This window comes from Lucilia sericata, unplaced genomic scaffold (assembly GCF_015586225.1).
Source record: "Lucilia sericata isolate MDLA Ls3-8-SP2 unplaced genomic scaffold, ASM1558622v1 Contig000554F_arrow, whole genome shotgun sequence".
NCBI lineage: Eukaryota > Metazoa > Arthropoda > Insecta > Diptera > Calliphoridae > Lucilia > Lucilia sericata.
In genome coordinates, this window is record NW_023994564.1 from 228,214 (window position 1) to 247,697 (window position 19,484).

The 19,484-nt window shown below is 27.7% G+C and overlaps 1 protein-coding gene across 2 annotated transcripts in view; it reads right to left on the reverse strand.

Annotated features, from left to right (window-relative positions):
• Positions 1–204: 204 nt before the first annotated feature.
• LOC119606136 (protein obstructor-E) overlaps positions 205–19,484 on the reverse strand; it is a 35,991-nt gene continuing 16,711 nt past the window's right edge. The window contains exons 2-5 of one of the 2 annotated variants that reach the window (XM_037959532.1): positions 15,010–15,219; positions 14,752–14,940; positions 14,476–14,686; positions 205–1,004 (exon numbers count right to left, since the gene is read on the reverse strand). In XM_037959532.1, the coding sequence (XP_037815460.1) occupies positions 950–1,004; positions 14,476–14,686; positions 14,752–14,940; positions 15,010–15,219 (665 nt within the window). In that variant the 3' untranslated portion in view covers positions 205–949. Of the gene's footprint in view, positions 1,005–13,033; positions 14,150–14,475; positions 14,687–14,751; positions 14,941–15,009; positions 15,220–19,484 lie in introns of those variants that run through there. The other variant, XM_037959531.1, reaches the window with a different exon arrangement.

Genomic DNA, 19,484 nt, shown 5'->3' on the forward strand with positions numbered 1-19,484 from the left:
ATTAATAAAAATAAAAAGTCTTAAACTATTTATATTTCCTTATTAACTAAATTGTAAGTGTTTAAAATGTCAGTTTTAAATTTGAAAGTACATTTGTATACATTTCTGGTATTAGTAATATCCTGATTAAAAAAAGCTATAAAGAAAGCATAGAAGTATAAATAGTGTAGTATTAAAAACTTAAAAAAAATATATTTATTAAAATTTATTAGATTCATAGACGTTTTGTTTTTATTACAAATTTTCGTATATATTTACATAAATGTATTGAAATAGAATATAATACGAGTATTAAAATAAAATTTAATTTTCATATAAAATGCAAGAAGACAATAGAAATGTGGAAACACATGTTTATATAACTAAAATAAGAATTAAAAAATATATATATATATTTAGTATGTATGAATTGTGTATCACATAAGAAATAAAAAAAAAATTGTATCTTTAGTTAAGTGTAGCTGTGTGTTTATAAAAGTGTTTGTGTAAGAGCTTGTTTTACTATTTGTTTTGAAATAAATATGTTTATTTAAATATTGTTTATGTGTATTTTTTATTTATTTCATACGGTAGGTATGTATATTTTATTTTTATATTTATTATTGAACAATTAAAATTAATTTAAATATTATTTTTTACTCTCTGCTACTTCTATTGTTTATGGTATAATAAAAAAATTATTTTGAAATTTATTTATTTGGTTTGAAAAATAAACGTTTCTTTTTCTTAAGTATAAACAGAATTCAGTTCAATCCAAAATATACATGAAAATTTCTATCTATTTGTTTTCTTTTGGAAGTAAAATATTTGTTTCAGTCTTTCTAGCTACAAAAAATGGTAATAAACTGATTTTCGTTATGCTGCTTACACTTGTTTTCTTTTTTTTTTTTACAAATTCCAAAATATGGTTGTTTTTCATTAGGTTAGTTGATGACTATAGGTGTCCTGTTTAATAGCCCAATTTTTTCAAAGCTTTTAGATCTACATCACCATAGTAATCCTCGCTATAAATAGGGTAAAGAAAAAGTGGAGAAATAAAAGTTAAGTAAGAAAAGTGAAATATAGGTGGCTATTAAATATGTATAGTGAAAATATTAACTTAATTATGTTTTCTTACAATATCATTATAAAAAGTACCAATTTGATATCTTTATATATAAACATTATCTTCAATATTTTTGGAAATAAACTAAATTTTTCATACTTGTAGTGCTCCTATCTTACTAATTTACATAATTATTAAAATTCAATTGTTTATGCAAATGAAAAATTTTAAGATTCGTCAGTCTGTTAATAGAATACAAATGAATATGGGCAATTTAATAAATAGGTAAACCAGGACTGAAAAAAATTCTTAAAATTTTTGCATTTTTCAAGATAATGTAATAAATAAAATTTGGTGTATGATATTTTGTGGCACTAAGTGCCACAGCTATATTCGGCTGTTCCGAATCTTATATACCCACCATCAAATCATGTGTCTTAAATTTCAAGTGAATTTCGGAAAAATCGATGTTTTTGCTACCATAATTTAAACATTTATTGGATATTTTCTGAACTGATTTATCATATATAAATAGTAAAATAGTCAGGGTGATGGTAGTACTTATTTTATCATATTTAATAAATTTTTTTAATGATTTGATTTCCTGTAAATTTACTTATGGTCAATTTTGGACCGATCATCTGAAGATTTTGGTTTCAATAAAACTTGTTATGTCGCATATCAATGATTTCTAAGGCTTTGATACAATATGCCCCGATGCTCATAATATTTGACAGAAAGATTTTAGATCCTATAAAACAAGTTCATGACGAATTTTATCGACATACTTATATTTTTAAGTCAGATTTATGTTGACTTTCGTTGATTTACTGAGATTGTGAACAAAGTTATGAGCTTTAAAGTAATTTTCTGAGGGGAACCTAATAGGTAGGGTCAAATATGGGCCGATCTCCATAAAATATGAAGAAAATATTTTAGTTCCCCAAAAAATTGTTTACGTTGAATTTCGTTGCTTAACTATCATTTTGAAGCAAGTTATAAGAGTTAAAGTCATTTTCTGAAGTGGAGCTTATATGGGGGTAGGGTCATTTATGGGCCGATTTCCAAAAAATTTAACAGAGATATTAAGGTTCCCCTAAAACTTGTATATGTCGAATTTCGTTGCTTTGCAATAATTTTGAAGGAAGTTATGACCGATATAGTCGTTTTGTGAGATTGGCCTTATATGGGGGGTAGGGTTAATTATGGACTAATTCTCGTAAAATTTAGTGGGGAGATTTTGGTTCACATACAACTTCTTTGTGCAGTATTTCATTGATATACTTATGTTTTTTTAAGAATTTATGACAATTTACAATGTTTTTCGGGGGGCCACTTGTATGGGGGCTATGTGAAAATATGGACCGCTATGGCCCATTTTCAATACCAAACAAACTACATTAACAAAAAATATTTTTGCAAAATTTCAACTCCTTAGCTCTTCTCGTTCAGACTCTATCGAGCTTTCAACAGACAGACAAACGGACGGACATGGCTAGATCGTCTTAGAATTTAATAAGGACCCAGTATATGTATAATTTTGTGGGTCTGTGGCCAATATTTCGACGTGTTACAAACAGAATGACAAAAGCAATATACCCCCATCTTTTTTGATGGTTGGTATAAAAACTGCTGGAGAAAAATATGTTACGTAAGATATTCAAATAAAATTTTCTTAAAATGTATCTTTATTTAAAAATTATGGATATGAAGGAAGAACAACTACAGAAAAAACTTTCCGTTCTTTTCACGTAAGATATCCCCTTATTTTACTTCGTATTTTGGAAAACAATGTTCTGAATGGGATGAATTTTTTTAAAATCAAACATTTTTCTGAATCAAACACAATGACAAAAGTATTTTTCAAGTACTCCTGTTTTTAAAAATCTATACCACTCTGAAATCGTGCAAACGTCATAAACGATGGTATGGAATTGCCCATATGTTTTGTTAATCAGAAATATTTGTATTGACAATATTTGATATACCATATTCAGGATTCGTATGTTACGACCAAATCCTATGAGTATAAACAATATATGAATATACATATGTAAATGTACATTTGCATATCAGAAAATAAACCGACTAACTAAGCAGTGTTGTATTCATTTCAATTCTTTGTAAAGAGTTCATTTTCCATACAAAAATCATGTAATAAGATTTATACATCAAATTCGAAGAAATACGCCTAGACCTCTTTCTGGACTGTTGTGTGCTCCTAAACCAGTGCCTCAGGTGGGAATCGAACTCAAAACCTCCGGTGTACCAGATTAGAATGCTAACTACTAACCTACCGGAGGCCACACTTATAAATAAACAGTAAATAACTTTATTAATCTTTTTTTTTTTTTTTTTTTTGAACACAAAGGTAAGATATCATATAGGATTCAGTTGAAACCATTATGGAATCTTGTATTTATTTGAGGTTTCCTATATTGGACTTTGTTTTATTCGTTTAATTTATCTAAATATGAGAAAAACTTTCTGATATTTTCTTTATAAATGCTATTGAAAAATAGTTCTTTTTCACAATACCAATATACATAAACTTTTAGATCACATTTTTAAATTTATTTTTTTATTATTATCTGCAAACTGAAACCGTTGGATTTTAAAAATACTTTAATTTTAAAATAATTCAATGATTTCACATTACTGTCTATTTAATATTGTTTAAATTAATTAATTTAAGCGTTCGTGTAAGGAACAAAAAAATTTATTTCACAAGCTTGTAAAAATAACCCAGCTTTTCATTGTGTGCCCTCAAAGAGTTATATATTTTATTGTTGGAGACAAGTGCTTCATAAAAGTATTGTTTACTGCAATTTGTTGTCATAATAAACATGTATTATTTTGCTCAACTTTTATACCCTACAACATCGTAGGAGAAGAGTATTACGCGTTTGTTCTGCATTCATTACCTCTTATAATATTGGTCCTAACCTATTTGGATTCACAAATCTGTGTTGATTTTACCACTAAATGGCCTCTTCTTCATATTATGTCTTTTTCCGAAATATACTTTAAAGCTATAGCTATATATTATAGGGAAGTTTCGCAAGAATAAATCGCTATTTGTGACACCAAGAAAATTATTACGTATTAACCCAAGACCCTTCATATGTATGTATGTACGTATATATAGGGTTTCTATAGAGACACTTACCAAAAATCACCATAAATTTTCCAGCAGCTGATGTAGCTTATTACATAGATGAGTATGCCTGACTATGCTTTTTTGTGGTTTTTATTTGATTTAATTTTTTCTACACAATTTATGTATTGTTATGTTGAAATATTTTAGTTCTTTTTTATGTCCTTTATTTAGCAACATATTCTATTTTTATTTTTTTTTTAACACATTTAAAAAAATAAAATGATAAAAAGTGTTTATTATCTCCTGTTGCTTTTACTGTTCTAGTCCTTTGTGTTGATTTGCTCTTGCAGTCTTTTGTATTGTCTTGTATGGGTTTGTTTTCTATAGTATACTTTAAGGGTTTCATTTAAAAATATGTTCTTCTTTGTTATTGCCAAATAATTAAATTTATTATTCCCAATAAATTTTATGGAATGGACCTGGGTTATAAAACTTTAAATTTTGAGTTTAAAGGAGATAACGAAAATTTTGATACAAAATGTATTGCGAATATGTTTATTTAAAATATTTTTATATAATGATTTTAAAAATGATGTCAACATTTTCACAGAGTCTGATGTTCTGAAATTCTCTTTAAAATTTAAACATGTTATATATTTTTGTATTTCTTTCAAGAAATTCCCACTTCATTTTCATTATGTCTAAAGTCGGCAATCCTGTCTTTTAATATTACAGTTAATAATCTTTGTATTTTGCATTCCATGTTTAGATACATATGTACATATGTATGTATATACAAATGTACATAGAAATAAATATTTATATAAGCGCATGAGTGTAGAAAGATACAATTGTGTGTCTTAGCCTTGTATCATATTTTATTTTGTTATACAACATTGTTAAATTTAATTCAACTGTATTTTATTGTGGTAAGAATGAACTAATTTAATTTTAGCTTTCAATTAGTACATGCTATTTTGTCTTTATTATTTTTTGAAAAGAAAACTAACAAAATAAAACATTACGTAATAATTATACATGTATAACTAAGGAGATACACTTATGCATAGCACTTCTTTTGATACCCTACACCACTTTAGTGGGGAGGGTAAATTGGGTTTGTGCTGATGCTTGTAACACACAAAAATATCCCAATATACCCACCTTAAAGTATACCAATCGGCTTAGAATAATTTTCTGAATCGTTTAAGCTATGTCCGTCCGTCTGGCTAACTGACCATGTAAACCTTGTGTGCAAGGTACAGGTCGCAATTTTCAATATAATTGGATGAAATTTGGTACACGAGCCTTTTTTGGCCCAAGGTTCAAATAAATATAATATAAATATAATCACAAAATTGTATCGGGATAGGTCCATGTTTGCCCCTAGTCCCCATATAAACCCTCTTTCAGAAAATTAGTTTTTCGTCCATAAATTGCTTAAATGTATCGGAAACTAAATCACATTTAATATTCATAACTAATGTAGGGTATCATATGGTCGGCCACGCCCGATTGTACTTTCTTACTAGTTTATTATGTTTTCTTTAAGAAATGCATAAGAAATAACAAGTAAAAGTGTTAATCCTATACACTCCTATCAAAATATAAGTCTTAGACTATGGAACTAGTTCAATAGATTTTTTGGGAAATAGGAGTGTATAGGAGTAATATTAAATCCATCATGAAATTTGGTTGATAGACTTTGGTTAATGTCTGAAGGAAACCTAGAATTAAATGCGGACTTTTGGAACTATATTCCCGGAGGATACTTGTATGTGAGTTTATTGAAATGGTGAATACTTTTGGAATATTTCAGCCCTCGGGATGTATGTACAACCGTCTGTATTCTATTGCATTTCTGACACAAGGACGGACATGGCTAGACTTATAATATACATATATACGGTACATACATATTATCTAAATTGAAATTTAATTTCTATTTATCTAATATTCGTGAAAATCGATCGAACAGGTACGACAATATGGGAGCTAGGTGACTTAAATGATGGACCAATTTCAATCATTTTCAATAAGCTTCGTTATTGGGTTCATAGAAGAGTATATACTTTCATAAAATTATCTTCCAAATTGCAACATTTAACGTGCGCACGGTCATACAATCAGACAGACAGATAGACAGACGGACGGACATAATTCAGTTCGATTCAGAAACTGATTCCGAGTCGATTGATATAATATAGTGTGGAATAAGGATAAGGATAAATAACATATCCGAAGTACCTCAAATTTTGAGGAAACCCCAATTAAATTTACATAAGAGTACAATTGGAAAATTTTGGTTTATTTAATGGACGAACCATTAAATGGATAGAAATTGCTAAGTCGACCCATAAAATGAATCATGAGTATACAATATAGCGTAAATCCTGGTATCAAGAAATTCTTAATGTAGTAGTTTATAAATGAAAGCTAAAAGTCTTGATTGAGTAAGTCTAAGTGGTCATATGAACGAATTGTAAATACTACAATATTCTACTAACAAAAAATTCTTTTTCAAGTTTTTTTTAACAAAAAATTATGTTTTCAAAAATTAATATTTAATGGAAGTTCGTTTTTCGATTTATTATCTTATTTCCTTAGGCGATAATACATACACTCATACTACACACACATATATACATACATACATATGTATGTATCTATGGTATAGCAAAAATTAAATTTGACCAAGGTCATTTTACCTTTGACATAGATTTAATCTCCATATCAATAATATTATTAGAATTAAACAAAATTTAATTTAAAATTTGTTTGCATATATTAAGGTGATTCAAAATTAACCAATTTTTAAATACCGTTTTTATACCCACCATCAAAAAAGATGGGGGGTATATTGTTTTTGTCATTCCGTTTGTAACACATCGAAATATTCATCTAAGACCCATAAAAGTATATATATTCTGGATCCTTATTAAATTCTAAGACGATCTAGCAATGTCCGTCCGTCTGTCTGTCCGTCTGTTGAAAACACGATAGAGTCCAAACGGAAGCAGCTAGCGAGCTGAAATTTTGCACAAATATTTTATATTGATGCAGTTTGTTTGGTATTGAAAATGAGCAATATCGGTCCACGATTTCGCCTAGCCCCCATATAAGGTCCCCTTCAGAAAACGACTTTAACGCTCATAACTGACTAAAAGAAACATCTATAGCGATGAAATTCGACATGAACATATTTTACAGGAACCTTAATATCTTTATAAAATTTTATAAGGATCGGTCCATAATTGACCCTACCCCCCATATAAGGTTCCCTTCAGAAAATGGCTTTAAGGCTCATTACTGTCTAAAAGAAGCATCTATAGCGATGAAATTCGACACGAACATATTTTATAGGAACTTTACTATTATAGTAAAATTTTATAAGGATCGGTCCATAAATGACATTAACCCGTCTCCTTCTGAAAATGGCTTAACTCTCATTACTAGACTAAACTAAAATCGTTCTAGAAAATTTGACGAGGATCGGTCCATAATTGACCAAACGTCCCCCCCTAAATAAGGTCCCTCTCAGAAAATACCTTAAACGCTTTTTACTACCTTAAAAATGCAAGTATAGCGACAAAATTCGACAAAAATTTCTCTATACATAGATGTAATAAATGAGAAAATTGTTTGGATAATAAAAGCATGGATTCTTAAATATCAAAGTTTATTTATAAGGAAGCATTCCTTTTTGGCAATGATTTGATGGTGGGTATACAAGATTCGGCACAGCCGAATATAACACTCTTACTTGTTAAATCTTTATATAATTAAGAATTATGTGATTTCTTAAAAAAATAATAGTGAAACTATTTAAACTACATTACCAGCTGAAGTGGTATTCGCAAGAGTTTTTAATATGGGTGTCAAGTGACCGAACTTTTAAAATCGATGTCTTCCGATTTGGATGAGATTTGCAGCAATGATAATTCTATTAGATAGTAGGATAGACACAAAAAAGTTGGTCATTTTGGTCATACAGGGTTTTATTCAAATGAGTGTAACTTTTCACTTAGTGGGATGCAAGGTGCCATAGGTGAAAAGTTACACTCATTTGAATAAAACCCTCTATGACCAAAATGTCCAACTTTGACCCCCTCTAACTCCTAGCCCACTATCCAGTACCTTGGTGCAAGTTTCATGAAAATCGATTTTTTTGAGTTGGGTCACTTGACATGAAATTGCCCATATTTATTTATGTTAGTACATACATATGAATTGACTCAAATTAACAAAAAGTAAGTTTTAGTTTTATATTAAAATGTTATACACTTGTAAATCCAAAATTTAAGGGATATCATGTCATGATTAAATCAACAATTAACTTATTTAGCCCAATTAACTCGTTCTATTGAGTTAATTTAAAATTTTCTTAAGAACGTATTTGGAACACCTTATTACGAATTTACAAAATATTTATTCACACACACCTGCATCAATTGTTTTAATTTTTAATGTAAACAATTTACCTTGTTAGTAGTTTTATGTTGATGTGTGTTCTTACGCTTGTGGTTGCAAGTTGTCAGACTATGTCCTAAGCTTATTTCTTATATAAATGAAATTTTATTTTCTTTTATTTTTTTTTTTTTTTTTGTTTAGTAATCTTATTATATACTTTTTTAATGTTTTATATTATTATATGTAAGTACTTAAGTTTGTTTCTTTTCATTCGTATTTTTTATTGTTTTTGTTGGTTTTATTAAGCTTTTCTTTTTATTGTGTCAACAAACACATACACATATATGGGCATAAATAATCTCTATTAGACAGGCTCTTAAAATGAAATTATTTTGCAAGGTTGAAATTATGCAATAGTTTTGACAACATGCTTCTGATAAATTATGAAAAATTGTTTTAATTTTTAAATAGTTTCTGTTTGAAACCTAATTAACATTAAATAACAAACAGAAAATTTTTCTGCTTGTCAAGGGGCAAGTTTAATATACTTTAATGCTACATTGCATATGTTTTTATATAATAATGTCTTTTAATTTTTTTGTTTTTGGCGCTTATCGTCATTAAAATTAATTAAAGTCAAATAGCAAAAAAGGATTATATTTTTGTGGCTTAGGTGCTGCAAAAAATAAGAAGTTGTAAAAGAAAAAAAACAACTAAAAGCTAATGCACCTAACCCTCGACTAAGGTGAACAAATTTTGCAATTAACTACAATTAGCAACAGAAATTTTATTAAAAACTTATTGTAAAATTATAATTATTATGTCCAAAAGTCAACAACTTGTTGCAAATATATAAACGAGAATTATACATTTCAGGTAATTTTTATACCCACCATCAAGAAAGATGGTTTTATCGTTCCGTGTGTAACACTTCTAAATATCTGGATTCTTATTAAATTCTATTACTATACCGTCTGTCTGTCCATCTGTCTGCCCATCCGTCTGTTTTAGACACGATAGAGCCTAAACGAGAGAAGCTAGAGAGCTGAAATTTTGCACAAATATTCTTCATTGAAATTCACTAGAGTGCACTGTTTGATATTGAAAATGGGCAATATCAGTCCATGTGTTCGCATAGTTCCTATACAATAGAATCGGTTCATAACTGATCCTTCCCCCTTAAATGGCTCCCTTCAGAAAGTTTACTTTAACGCTCATTACTGGCTTATAAGTACGAAAAGTCAATTTTCTATTTATTTGGTTGTTGCACCGTTTTAAATATTTGGAAACGCATTTCGGCAATGCCGAGTCTTCTAGAATTTGTATACTAATCGTAATATAACATATGCTGTAAATCGGGGAGAATGTGTATAACAAAAAAAAAAAGGACATTCATGTGTGTAGGATTTGTTGGAAAATGATTAAGACAAAACCGTGAACCGTCATCTTGTTACATACCACATATATTTTCTGTTCTCATTTTTATAGCTCTCTAACAACTCAATTATAATACTAACGTAAACATTAATAAGTATAAGCACACATACCAACTCAGTAATAAAACCCTGCGATTCGGGATGATTCGACTAAACTTTTGAATTTGCATTGCGTTACAAAAATATTTGATTTCGAGTTTATATGGGATACACTTTGTAAAATTGCTGGGTATTTAACATATATCCATAATTGAGTATTTCAAGTATTTTTAGGATGTGTGTATTTATATTTGTAGTGTTTAGTTAAAGATATTATTCCCAAAAATACTATAACTGGTATATTTACCATAGCCAAATTTTGTCTTATTATATTAAGCGGTTAAACAAAGATAAACATATATTTTTATTAATCACTTTTATTTGTGTTTATTTTATGAAGATGAAAAAAAACCCTCAGAATTTGTTGATTTAACCGTTGAAATGTTTGGGATTGTAATGCTTAATTTTAGAATGTAAGACTCGTACAGGTAGTAATGACAGTATTGTCTTTAGTTAGACTACAGACTGGAGGCTGTCTTGTATATTATTACCAAACAGACCTTATTAACAGTACATAGATACATATTTGTGAAAAATTTAATTTTTCTAGTTTCAGAAAAAGATATTTCAGCGATTTATAAAACAATATTTTGATAAGATAGGAATGATAAGAAGGAATGATAATAAACAAGATATTTAGGTAAATTTATGGCTTATTCCCAGTAGTAAACACTACTGCACTCCCATTATAATTACTGTTCAAGGAATACTCATTGGCTCTTTAAAGATTAAATTTCATGATTTATTATTTGTCCTCATTAATTTTATTTCTTTAGCACTAATTTCCTACAATTATTACTGACAGATAATCCCAAACCCATTAATGGGTTAATTTCAAGATTTATAATATATTTTTCATAATTTTATTTCTGCTATAATTAAACTTGAAAGAAAAAAAGTAAATAATATAAAATGCTAAGATGTTTAGTTTTATAAAATAATATATAAATATAAAATAAAACTTTATTTATTCAGTTTTTTTTTTTCATCTTTTTCATGTTAAGATCTCTAAAGATGTGTTTATTTAATTCAAACAAGTTTTAATTGGATAAGCTTATTTTATTCCATTTCCTTGTTTTATAATACTACAGAAATAGACAAATACATTTACACAAATAAAAACACACATAGTCAATGCCATACAAATACACATCAACACACACTCACCCAGCTATCCTTAGAGTTATAAATACACAAGGAAAGTAAGGAAAAAGTCATCATTTTAATGGCAACTAAAGTGCGGGTATTTATTTCTATGTGTTTGTCTACTTATGAGAAAATAAGAAAAGAGAAAAAGTATGTTGTTGTATGTATGTTTATATAATTGTAGTTGTGTTTTATAATATAAATACAAGAGAGTCACTGTGAAACTATTAACTTGAAACCACCAAGGACCCGCATTTCATAAGAAATAAACTTTTGTTTTACACAAGAAAATTCTTGAGTTCTTAAAGAGTTACTTGAATTTGTTTTTATTTATATGTATTTTAGAAAGATCTTTGGTGTCATAGTATGTATGTATACTTATGTAGATATTATTAAAATATAACCTCGAAGTTCTTTACTTTAATATGTATAATGAAATAAATAAGTTAGTTAAAATATTTGCTTAAATTTAAAATGAGCTTTTGAACTTATTACCACGATTTTTTTATTTATTTTTACAGAATTGTATTATCATACATTGATATTAATGTAAACAAGTAAGTGTGTTATATTCGGATATGCCGAATCTTATACTATATACCCACCAGTAGGGTAGATGAATTAACCGATTATCGTAAAATTTGGTAGATAGATTCCCCTTCGTATAACACTTGTTTGTTTCGAATTTCAACGCTATACTCGGTCGAGGGATTTTGGCTTGTAAGAAATTTACCTATGTCGTATTTTTAAGCCAGTAATGTCGTTAAAGTCATTTTCTGAAGGGGGCCTTATATGGGGGTAAGGTCAATTATGGATCGATGCTCATAAAATTCTATATAGACATTTGTTCTCATAACAAACTTATGTCGAATTGCAGCGCTATTCTCGTATTTTCAAGCCAGTAATGAGCGTTAAAGTCATTTTCTGAGAGAAGCCTTATATGGGGAGTAGTGTCAATTGTGAACCGATCATCATAAAATTTGATACAGAGATTTTAACTCATAAGAAACTTATTTGTTACTTATACTCTTACTTTAAAGGCAGTAATGAGCGTTAAAGTACATTTACCGATGGGGACCTTATATGGGGGTAGGGTATATTATGGACCCATCCTCATAAAATTCGGTAGAGAGATTTTTGCTAGTAAGAAACTTACTTATGTCGATTTTCAATGCTAGACTCGTATTTTTAATGCGTGGACCGATATTGCCTATTTTATTGTGGAAAATTTCAACTATTTGCTTTCAACAGACAGACGGATGGATGGACGGTAATGCCTACATCGTCTTAGAATTTAATGAGGACCCAGAAAATATATACTTTTGTGGATCTATGACCAATATTTCGATGTGTTACAAACGGAATAACAAAATCAATATATCCCCAATCTTTTTTAAAAACCGATCATCTTTTAATTAAGGGTTGGTCTTACAGGTTTTTTAAAAATTTTAAATATAGCATGTTGATATACTCAAGCAGATCTATAAACCGCACTTGATCAGTTGTTGAGGAATTTTTGGCCGTCAAAATTATTTAAATTTATATAATTTAAAGGACAGACAGACAGACAGACAGACAGACAGACAGACAGGGAGGCAGACAGACTGGGATGTAGATTGTCCCATAACATTAACAAAGATTCAGAATACATACTGAAAAAACAAAATATTTATGAAATTAAAAACTATGATGTCACTCAATATGTAGTGCATATTTATAACAACTACCACAAAGATCAGATACATATGTATGTATGTAGCTTACAATTTAAAACACAATTAAAAAAGCAATAGAAAATTATTTTAACATAAAACAGATAGAAACAACCGAAATGTTTCTTTACAGCATAGAGAAGAATTTATTAAAAACAATTCTGACAATATTATTAAATTTACACACCAAATTATCACAATTATTGAACCTCACCTAAACCTCAAATCCTTAATCGACTATCAAAAAGGATGTTAAGGATATATGTATGTATGTTATTATATGATGAATGTATAATGAAAGTCTTTAATGTTTTTATTAATTGTATCGAAATATCTGAAAATTAGTAAAGGGTTAGAGTAGAAAAAAATCAAACTAAATTTTTTTGTATTTTTTAAATTATTTTTTTATATTTTTTTTCGTAATTATTTTTTATTTTTTTTTTTTTTTTCTTTAATAAAATTATAAACTTAAAATCAAAAATCACTTAAATTTAAAGAAATGTCTAAAAGTAAGTATTTACGACATTTTTATATAAAAAATTTTGATAAATTTACTCAATTGTTCTTCACTCAACTGATTGATTATAAAAATGATATAGTTATTTTTTAGTTTTCTCTCTGATGGCTTAACTTTAGATAAACAAAAACAAACAAAATAATATAGCATTTTGAAATATTAAAAAACAAAACAAAAAATTATATAAATTAAACCAAAATAAAGCTCATACAGAGAAGTAAAACAACAAAATTTTTAAATAAAATATTATTTTTCTTCAATTAGAAGAACCTACACAAACAATTTTGATTTTCTTTTGGAAAAATTTTAACATTTTTGTTTACAGGAGTATTTTATAAGGATAGTATTTTTGTTGTAGTTGTTTTTGTTTTAGTACAAAAGTGTATAAAATTTTTGATGGTTACTTTAAAAAAAAATACACGTAAATTTGTAAATTTGTATTGAGAGTGTTTTGGTGGTACGTGTACATTGAGAGAGAGTATTGTGGATGTTTGTATGTAAATGTTGTTGTGTATTTGTATTGGTTTGTTTTGTTTGTTTATGTAGTAGAGTTATGATGAATGAGTTTATGAGGAGGAGGGGACAGCTTTGGCTTTGCTCTTGTTGCGACCTTCACTATTCAGACCAGCTAAAAGTTCACTTTTACGGATGCTCTTCAAATCCAAATCGCCGTAGTAGTCTTCGCTGTAATGTAAAGGGATTTTTTTATATGTGAACGGTTAAGGATATGTAAGGAGATATTTTCTATCTTTTTGCTTATTTTTAGTTTTTAGTTCAAAGGTGATTTCTTAACTTAAAAAGGCTAAACAAGGTGGGTTTAGGTATTCAATAACACAAGCATTTGGAAAATAAAAAAAGAAACAAGCAGCTGATATATGCATGTATGTATGTGTATAGAAACTAAAAATTGCTGGAAAAGTTTGTGACTATATGGCTAAATTATAAAACTAGCTTTAAAGCTACCAACACCTTAATTAAGATGAGTTGAGAAAATTTGGGATAAAACTTACCAGCCGGGAACATCTTCGGGATCTTCACAGTTACCAGTACCATCACTATCACCAATTTTGAATACAGTACCAATGGGGCAACCGTATTCACGGGCAACACCTTCCAAGCAAATGTAGTATTTACGGCAATCTTCAGGGTGGGCATGTCTGGAGAAAGAACCAGCATTGGCCAATTCACCGGCAGCGGGACAAGAGAAACCATTGGCAACTTCTGTAAGTTTAGTAGAAGTTATATATAATTTATGGCTTTTAAATTTTTTAGTTTTTCGAAATTACCTTCGTTTTTACATTCGGGTACTTGATCGGCCCACATACAGACACGAGCATCACGATCGTAAGCTAAACCGGGAGAGCATTGATATCTAGAGGGTTCACCGTTCCAACAGTTCCAGAAGACATCACATTTGTTCTCATCGGGGAAAATACCATACAAACGGGAGCAGTGAGGTGTGGAAATTGGAGGTTCTTAAGTGAGAAAATTAAAGGAAATTTAATAAATATGCAAACAATATATGAATTTTGCTCTTAACTTACCCAATTGTGTACGTTCGCCACAATCAACATTGTGCAAGTAGTCACAGTTTTCAGTTAAATATTTTGGATCAGAAGCATCGAAAGCCAAACCATTACCGCAGGTCTTTAATTCAGCAACATTGTTGTCACATTTCCAGTATTTATCACAGGATATATCATGAGGATAGAAACCAAAATCATCGGGACATTTGAATGAGTCCTGGGCAACAGCTAAAAAATACAATTGAAATAAATTAAATTATTAATAAATATTAATTATGAAAAAAATAAATAACAACAAATTAAATCATAAAGAAGAAAGAGAAAAAAAATACTGTTAAAACCAACACATGTGTCAAAACTAATTAAAAATTATATTATAAATTGTGAAAACAGCATACAATTAATTAACAGCTCACAATAATAAAACAGGCATAAAAATTATAAAAAAATATATGTATAAATATAAAAACGGCAAACACAAAAAGCTTTAAACACTACAGTTGTTACAAATAAATACACATATTATAAAAGCCTAAATACAGGCAATAAGTTTCATTATAGCAAGCCTAATTATCCCTCTGTGTTATGTTTCCAATTCTATTGTATCTGTATGTTTCCATTAAATCTCAACTAATTATTTGTTTGTGTAACAAATAGCTGTGCCTATTTAATACTCTTACTATTTCAATAATACTTTACAATGACAAAAAAAATAAATAACATTAAAATAAACATGTTAAAGGAAAGAATAAAAACCAATAGTAACTGTCAACAATAACAGCAATAAATAGACAAACTATTTATAAATGAATAAAACACTATATTCTATAAATATATTCAGTACAACTACATACTTATGTACAATGTATATATGTATGTATTTATGTACATTTTAAATTGACGATATTGAAGTTTTATAAACAACATTGTGACACTGAATGTTTAAGTAGCCAATATTTACAATATTAAATATCACGTTACGCGCCATAGTCAGCAACAATTCTACAACTACAACAGCAAAAAAATCTAACGGCTAATAATGATTATAAAAGAGGCTCAAACTTATACATGTAAAATATCCATAACTGTAATTGTAAAATATTTCTATGCTTATGAGTGCCAATGTCCTTAAAATTAGTCAGTTGTAGTTTTGGTAGTTTATATAGAAAACTTTATACGAATATTTCATGATATTGTGTCTGATTGTGATATAATGAATTTAATTAATTAAACTGTAGTTTATTTTGAAATATATATGTAAATATATTTTATGGTAAATTATTAAAATTGAAAATGTATAAGTATTTTGCAGTTATAATATTACAATATTTTATAGGTATTAAATGCTGCTGTAAATAGCGAACAAAAATTTTTGGAGTTTTGGAATTTTATATAATTAAACTGTTTTATAATGCAAAATATCCTTTTTTTAAATATACTACATTTTTAAACAAATTGTTGTATGAGCTATGAAATTTTTGTGAAAAAAAAATTTGTTAAAATTTTTTAATTTTTGTACAAATATTTTATTTAAATATAATACACAAAATTTTATTATTTTTAAAGGTCTTATATGTAATTTACTGTAAATTTTATACAATTATCATGCCAACTCCTAAAAGTATGCTATATTAAATAAAACATAGCATACTTACAGGGATATGAGATCTGCATACAAATGAATATATGTATAAAGTATTTTATGAAAATTTTTATCAAATATAAATAAAACATTTAAAACAAAGGAAAAACTAAAAATCTTGTTTGTTTCAAAAAACTTTTACAAAAAAACTACTGAAAATTACAAAAAAAAAATATTGAAATTTAAAAAACCAATAACAGTTTTAGTTGCTATTTGTGATATTTATATAATATATATACCAATACTTTTTAACTTTCAAAATATTTATAGAAATAACAAGTAGAAAAGTATTGTCAGGCGTGGCCGACTACATGATACCCTACACCATGAGTATATCTGGAAAATTATTTTTCATAAAGAATCTTTTATGTTGATAAAAAAAACAAAATTTCTAAAAGAGACTTTATATGGGAGTTAGGATCAAATATGGGCTAATCCTCAACAATTTGGCAGTAGGGATACCAATGAATATAAGAAAATTTTTGGACGTTTAAGATATTTTTTAAAGGGGGGTTTATATGGGGGCTAGGGTCAAACGACGGCCCATTATTATAAAAATCAGCAAGGTAATTTATACCTATATAAAACTTAGTTGCGCCAATTTTTAGAGAGATAATAGTATATTTGATGTAGTTTTGAGTTAAAAACCCTAAATCAGAAGGTCTGATTGTACGGGGGCTAGGTTAAATAATGAACCGATTTCAACCATTTCAACCAAGAGACAACGGCATTGTGTCGAAAAACTCGTATGGTCCAAATTTTATCAAAATGTGTTGAAAATTACATGGACAGCCAGCCAGCTGGACAGATGGACGGATGGACGGACATGTCTTAATCGACTCAGAAATTGATTCGATCGGTATACTTTAAGGCAGGTGTAGGACCAATATTTTTGTACGTTACAAACATCAGCACAAACACATAATACCCTACCCACTATAGTGGTGTAGGGTATAAAAACAGCAAAAACTCTTTCAAATAAACCACAATAAAGTACGACTACAAGTCAAACAAAAAAAGCGTTTGTAAAATATTTAACAACTTTTAATATAAACAAATCATAGAAAAAAAAAACAAGTAAAGGTAGCAACAACAACATTAAACCACAAAATTTTAAAACTAAATAAATGACTACCTAAACACAGAGTTTTAAAATAAAGTGAAATGAAAAAAGTTCTTTGGCGTTGTCAACACATACCTGAGTGTGCATCGTATACAAGTATAGGTTAATTAAATAACAGCTTAAAATATGCTATAAATTTTAAACACTTTATGACAAAACTTAATAAACAGAGTAAAACAATATTAAAATATAAAGGAGCGGAGCATAGAAATATTAACTTTTGAACTTAACTTTAGTAAAATTTATATTAAGTTTTTAAGTAATTTTTTGTATCTATTTTTTTTTAAAAAGAACTTTCGTTTTTATGCTTAACTGTGTAATTTTATCTGACAAAAAACATTAAATAAAATATTTGGGAAAACTGTGTGATAATCTAATTGCACAACCACAAAAATGAGGTAAACTGTGTAGTACAAACAAATCTCTTTAATGGGTAAATTTTCAAATTTGTTAGTGTTAGATAAAAACAAAATCAACAAAAACAAAACAGTTACTAAAAACATGCTTAAATTGTAAATACAGTTTGTTAAAGTCCTTGATAAATGCTCTCATTTTTTTTGCAATTACATTTTGTTTTACATTATTTTTTGCAACAAATAAAACAGCAAACAACCACAAACAAATTAAATCAATTTAGTTACACCTTTAATAAAATTTATTTGAAAACAATTTTAAAATTACATCATGAAAAATGAATTATGCTAAATTTGTTGTTGTTGCTAGTATTAAAATAAAACAACAACAAAAATCACAAATAATTACTAAATTGTGTTGTGTAAAAATGAATGCAAATTAGCTAAAACTTTACTTGTAGCAACAAATTGAAAACAAAACAACAAAAACTGATCTATGAAAAATTTATAGTCTTTCAAAATTGTATAAAGTTTAGTGTATTTTTTTTCGATACACAACATTGGCACTATAAATAAAATTTTTAAATGTTGTAATACCAAACACTAGTCTAAACGAGTTCAAGTAGTTTACGTGTTATTATATGCATACATGGGTAGATATGTATATCTGTTGCACTAAATACCATAATGTGGCAAGTGCAAATGCCAATGACCGTTATTTTTATAATTATAAACGGCCAATGTTATACAAGTGAGTCTTAGTTGAACAAAAGAAAACAAAAATAAATTGTTTTATTTAAAGCTAAACAATAATGTTGAACAAGACATTGAACGTGTAGACGACTATTAACTTTAGTAAATTGTTTTTTGTTTAATTTCGTTTTCTTTTTAATGTTTATTGTGTTTAGTCATATATTTATAGTGCAAATTTAATATTAATTAGAAAAAATTTTTTTCTTTAAAATATTAATAACTGCAAAATTGTTTAATGACTTTGTTAAACGTTTTAATTATAGCTATTTGAAAGTAAATAAATAAAATTTAATTACATATTAAGTTTAGAGAAATTATTGTTTCATTTGCTATAGCAACACAGCTGTCTGTTATTGTTAGGTGAACCATGAAATTGTTGAAAATATTAAAGTTATATTTTAAGCATATTTTCAAAAAAAATTTTTAAAAATAATGAAAAACTGTTAAAGGCGTCTAACTAGCCATGAAGTTGGGTAATTAAAAAAAATACTGTAAATATTTGAAATGTTTTATAAATAAAGTAAAAGTGATTTAAAATTAATTTTCAATTAGAAACATTTTAACCCTCTTATTCATAAATAACATTTTATTTTATAAAAGGTTTATAAAACAACATTTAATT